This window comes from Thunnus thynnus, chromosome 3 (genome assembly GCF_963924715.1).
Source record: "Thunnus thynnus chromosome 3, fThuThy2.1, whole genome shotgun sequence".
Taxonomy (NCBI): Eukaryota; Metazoa; Chordata; class Actinopteri; order Scombriformes; family Scombridae; genus Thunnus; species Thunnus thynnus.
In genome coordinates this window covers 24,979,428-24,985,427 of record NC_089519.1, presented here as the reverse complement: position 1 = coordinate 24,985,427, position 6,000 = coordinate 24,979,428, and the positions used below count along the sequence as shown (strand labels likewise).

At 36.0% G+C, this 6,000-nt stretch overlaps 1 protein-coding gene across 1 annotated transcript; it reads right to left on the bottom strand.

Moving 5' to 3' along the window:
- Positions 1 to 1,100: 1,100 nt before the first annotated feature.
- Positions 1,101 to 4,173, bottom strand: lsm6 (LSM6 homolog, U6 small nuclear RNA and mRNA degradation associated). Its single transcript, XM_067584958.1, has 4 exons — positions 4,064 to 4,173; positions 3,531 to 3,636; positions 2,684 to 2,797; positions 1,101 to 1,269 (listed from the first exon to the last, which is right to left on the bottom strand). Exons 2-4 carry the CDS (start codon positions 3,622 to 3,624, stop codon positions 1,235 to 1,237), a joined length of 243 nt encoding a protein of 80 aa, XP_067441059.1. The 5' UTR covers positions 3,625 to 3,636; positions 4,064 to 4,173; the 3' UTR covers positions 1,101 to 1,234.
- Between the last annotated feature and the right edge of the window lie 1,827 nt (positions 4,174 to 6,000).

Genomic DNA, 6,000 nt, shown 5'->3' with positions numbered 1-6,000 from the left:
GTTTACATGTTAATGCAGCATGACATAGCCTGCAGGTGGCACCATTTATAGATTAGTCCTGCAGTCGCACTCTTATTGTGTTATTCAGTAATGGATCTTTGAATGGCCAGTAAGTGAAGATTTTTCTTACACAGGTAGATATTGAGTCTGTTCACAATGCTGCATTCAAACAAGCAACATGTTACTTTTGTATGCACGGTCACTCCATCACGCAGCCATGTGATTTACTTCACCAGACACTGCCTAAGTTCAGATGCAGCTACATTACTGGATTGAAGCGAACACTCCATCAGTAGAAAGCTATGAAGTGGAGTCATCGCTGTGTAGATGCTATCAGTAACATTACTCATGTTCAGTTTGAAAACTAAATTAGCCAGAGATAAAAGCTAAAATGGGGATAAAAAGAAGTTGAGCTTTCAATTAGAAATGATCTTTTTTTTTTTTTTTTTTTTTTTTTTGGAGATACATTACTTGAATAGTTCTACTTAGAATTATACAAACAGCCGATCATCAAATTACCTGATGAAATAAAGTAAATGAAGGATGATGTGTACATTTGTACACAGGCCATCCAGTAATGGGTTTCTGCAAGCCAGTCCTATCAAGATCAATTACAAAATTAGCACATTAGTACTGACAAATTACAATGTTATGTTCTAATCCTTTTGAAGCCTTGTGGTAAAACAGTGGTAGATTTGGTCTTCATTGTTTGCTCCAGGGATAAACTGAGTGAATGATTTAGCAAAAAAAAGAAAAAAAAAAAAAGTGCCCATCTTTATTTCACAGCCAGAGTCCCACTGGCAGTGAAGAAGCCTGATAGACATTATTCAAGAATTAAAGCCAAAGATATTACAATATAAACTATAACTTCTGACAAGAATTACATCTTTTTTTATCCTCAAATCTTCTTGTTGAAATTACATTACTTCAAACCCTGAATTTACATTTTTACAAAGTACAAAAGGGATTAATTTAGACCAAATTCTTACCAACCTGAATTATATATTTTCCAATCAACATACAGTTTCAGTCATTTCCCTTGTGATCTTAACACCAAAATATGCAACAAAATATGCAAATAATATTCACCGAATCAGACATAAATCAAAACTTTGGATTTATTAACTTATTCCACTTTTACAAAAAAAACAAACATTCTTCAGTATTCAGCCTTTACAGAACCAAAAACACTTGTCCTCTGAAAAATAAAAACAAAAACACAGAATGATCTTCACTAGACTTTCCTCTTCTGGGTGCTGATGTACAGAACTGTGGAGAGATGAAAACATGATTACTACAACTGAGCAACACAAAGATATTTCTGAGACCAATCTGACATTTCTTGATATTTAATTTCTTATTTTGTGGTCATTTTGTGGTGTTCATGCATCAAATTAAATTTTCAAAACATGTTCAGATAAAGGTACAAAACACTGAGCAAATTTTGGTGTGTGGAAAAGCAGAAAGTGGAAAAGCACAGTATAAAGTCAGAAAATAAACCCTTTGATTAGTTGTTTGTTTTTTCACATAAACACATTTGAAAGTGCAGATATACTGAAAAATTTGCTGAAATTGTGAATTTGTGTGCAAGTGGAAGTTGACTTGACTCTTAATGCCGTCTCCTGTTTGCAGTCACCCCACCCTCCACTTCTCATGGTTATGTTAGTTAATACAATTGCAATTGTTACTTTTACTCAAATCTGCTTTTATCAACCTGGTCACTTTTGACTAAAATAGCCCCATCTATGGTTGTTGGCTCTTTTATCTCACTGAGCACTCCACTGGCCAGCATGACTCACATTCAAGAGGTAATCAAACAGTAGATATGATACATGGCTGATGTCAGGAAAATTTAGACGATGGGACGAGGATACGGACAAAAGTTCAAAAAGCAGACTCTTCAAACAAAAGTTCTGACTGTTGTGGTGGACGCAGAACTTATGAAACAGTTTTAAGTATCATGAACTGACGATGACTTTTTGACAGGTTTTAGTGCTATTACAATCCATTACTCGTCAAGGATGGATAGTAGGAGAGCTCCCAATGTCTGTTGTTTTAAGCTTCACACATCATCAACAGGGCAAAGCCTGAGTCATGGGGTTTAAAGGGACAGTTCAGACTTTATGAAATATTCAGATGTGAATAAAAAAAGATTCCCTTTACATGTTAATAGACCCCAAAAAGAGGACATAATTTAAATTTAGATTTCATTAGCTGTTTTCTAATATTTGTTTGAATTTTATTTTACCAGTTACTGTGATTATATAATGACCGTCTGACCTGCTGTTTACTACAGTGGAATGATATTACTATCAACAAGGGGATGATGGAAAGTTGATGTGTAAACTAGGACATACTCAGACTGTTCATAGTAGCAGAAAACTGCTTAAAAACTGCTCTCACTTTGGCATTAGATTGTTTGTATATTGATAAAATAACTATTCAACATTTTGCCATTACCCACAAAAAGTTTTAAGTTATCATAGTCTGACAAAATTTATTGACAACACTATTACAACCCCTGTCCCTCATTTAGGCGTGTCACACTGGGCCCTAAACACTCTGGCAGTATTTGATTTTAAGGTTTTGTTGTCGTCAGCATTAGCAGTAGATAAAGTGTGTATATAACTAAGTGTTTCTGTTCCAGATAACTCTTAATTGTGTATAAATTGAAGAATCTTACCATTGTTTCCTCTTAGAAAAGCATCACCATATTTGTTCTTGAGCTGCCCATTGACATACTCCTCAGTCTGCTCTATGGCAATGTTCATGTAACCATCCAGGCAGGCCAGGACACCTGAAGAAACAGATGCATGTGTAGTGTTTTGGTTATTGTATGCACTTCGTCACAATTAAAAGACATGATGGAAGCAATTTGCCAGCTACACTAGAAGGATAGGTTCACAATTTTTTTCAAGTGTGTCTTAAAACAACGGTCAGGTGCCCATATGAACACTGAAAGAGGTTTTCCTCGCTGTAATGATTCTTACTCTTCATCGTGGCGATTAAAAGATCCCCTTTGAATGCACTTTCAATGTGAGAGATGGGGGCCGAAATCCACAGTGTGTCCAAACGGTCATTTTGTGCAAACATGCATTTAAAAGTTTATCTGAAGCTTAAATGAGGCTTCAGTAGTCTGAGTTAGTCATATCAAGTGGATATCTGCCACATTTACATCAAATTCCCTCTTTATGTTTCCCTGTTGAGCTGCGGTGGAAGTATAGTAACAAAAAAAGGACTTTGGCGCTACAAAGATGGTAATGTTGACAGATATCTACTTGATTTGACTAATTTGGACTGAAGCGTCATATTAACGTCAGACAAACTTTTAAATACATGTTTGTACAGAAGGAGGCTTGTGTCCCCTATAATTTATATTATGAGTGCATTATGAAGGGATCCTCTAATGGTAAGTATGAACAGGGGGAATGATTATGGCAAGACAAACCTATTTTAATGTTCTTTTGGGCACCTGACTGTTCTTTTGCGACAGACTTGAAAAATTGTGAACTCGTCCTTTAATACGTTACCTCTGTAATCGACACCGGAGTTCAGTTTGACCACCACAGGTCTCCCAATTATCTGCTTCAAAAAGTCACTCGGGGTCTGCTTTCTGAGACTCATCTTGACTGTGATCTGGAAGAGTTGCAGACAAACAGTGATTGTTACGGTCGCAGGTTATTTCAATTAGCTACATTAGCTTCCAGCGAGCTAACTAACTAGCTCGTGATGTGTGTCGGCCCCTCGTTCAATGCAACAGCTGGATTTTATTTACGAGTACTCCGTATAGCAGTATGTTGTGACTGCTGTTTATGATTTGACCAAAGGTTAACGTCGTAAGTGATAAAACTGCGCGGATAGGTAGCGTTAGCTGCTAGTGTAGCTAGCCCGCTTACGTCAACTCTTCATTAAATATTCTTGCCCTAAATTATTTGAGGAGGTCGCTATTCTTAAGTACATTTAATACTTTCACTGGGCTCGAAACAAACTGCACTGCCCATATGAACATTTGCTTATTTATAATTATTAGAAGTAGCTATATGTTGAGTAGTAGCTCACGTACCTGCTCGTAGTTATCAAAACGATTGTTTTCAGCATGGACCGTGGATCGACCAATCAGAAGCTCGTATTATACGGAATCCGAGTGGGGACAAAACTCACAACAACGCAGTGGTTCGGCAGCTTTGGGGTGACATCCGTCAAACACCAAACAGAGCCGGCAGCAAAGAGGGTAACCTTAATGCGGAGATGAAAATACAAAGGTATATTGTTGCTTGAGAGTATGACGTGTTTCAGTGTGTTCATTGTGTTTAAGATACATTTTCAGGCAACAGATTGTTCATTCTCAACACAGTTGCATTGCACCTATAAGCCTACAGATTACGTAATCTTTGTGCACTAAACAAGCAAATAGATATTAAGTTTTTACCCCAAATTAGATCAGAAAAAATCATATAAAGTAAACCACTTGATTCTGAAGTATTTTCAAGTAATGCAGTATGCAGATCTTGAGGCTGTGCAAGTAATAGCACCAATATCCCAGCTCTAGTGAGCTCTAGTGGGACATATTTTAGTGAAAAAACATCTGATTCAGAATCAGCTTTATTGGCCAAGTATGTTTATGCATGCAAGGAATTTGACTTGGGTTTCTAGTGGCTCTCAATGTGCTTACACACAACAACGTTCAGGAAGATACACATGAATATACAGCCAAAACAAGGACGACAAAGCTGAACAGAGATACGAAAACATAAATATATAGCCATTATATACAAGCAAGTAGGTGAAAAAATAGATATGTACAGTACTAGTCAAAGGTTTGGACACACTTTCCCAATGAGAAAGTGTGTCCAAACTTTTGACTGGTACTGTACAAGTAGAGACAACAAATGGACAACAACATACAAAGTCTATATAGAGGTCAAACGGTTTCTGCCAATTGTAAACAAGGATACAAGTATTGTAAAGGTGTGTAAGAGTCCAAAGAGTACCGAAATAAATATTGAATGGGTAATATAATAAGTTTTTATATACATCTAATAAGGGGTTATGTACAGTATATGCATGTGTACACATCTGTGTACAGTCTATACAGCCTGCTTGATAATATATTTGACAGTGATGGATGATTGAAGACTGAAGACATTGTTAATTTTCAATGCAGTTGAACTGCACCTATAGGCCTACAGATTACTTTATCTTTGTGCACTAAACAAGCAACTAGAAAATATGTTATTAAGTAAATTACTTGATTCTGAGGTACTTTGAAGTACAATATGCAGATCTTAAGGCTATGCAAGTAATCGCACTAATATCCCAGCTCTAACGAGCTCTAGAGGGACATATTTTAGTGGAAAAAAATCTGAATCAGAATCAGCTTTATTGGCCAAGTATGTTTATGCATGCAAGGAATTTGACTCCGATTTCTAGTTTCTAGTTCAACGTTCAGGATGATACACATGAATATTCAGCCAAAACAAGGACAACAAAGCTGAACAGAGATATGTAAACATAAACATATGTTACAATTTCATTTCATTTCACATATGACTATTATGTACAAGAAAATAGGTGAAAAAAAGATATGTAGCCTACAAACAACAAATGAACAATAACAATGTCTATATACAGGCCAAACAGTGTCTGTAGATTGTAATCAAGGATACAAGTTGTGCAAAGGTGTGTAAGAGTGCAAAGAGTACTGAAATAAATACTGAATGGGTAATATAATAAGTTACTTTATATACATGTAGTAAGGGGTTATGTACAGTATATGCATGTGTACACATCTGTGTACAGCATATACTGTCTGCTTGAATATATATTTGATTGTGATGGATGATTTAAGATACATGTTCAGTCAACATATTGTTAATTTGCAAAACAGTTGTAGTGCACCTGTGCAGATCTTTTCACTAAACAAGCAGCTAGAAAGGAATTATTACCTAAAATTAGATAAGAAAAGATAATATCAAGTCAATTACTGGATTATGAAACATT

Excerpts from the sequence above, each read along its gene's own strand:
- lsm6 (XM_067584958.1), bottom strand. The coding sequence starts at position 3,624 with ATGAGTCTCAGAAAGCAGACCCCGAGTGACTTTTTGAAGCAGATAATT. Across the intron at positions 2,798-3,530 it reads CTCCGGTGTCGATTACAGAG|GTGTCCTGGCCTGCCTGGAT; the intron begins GTAACGTATTAA and ends CTGTTTCTTCAG. Across the intron at positions 1,270-2,683 it reads TTTTCTAAGAGGAAACAATG|TTCTGTACATCAGCACCCAG; the intron begins GTAAGATTCTTC and ends ATCTCTCCACAG.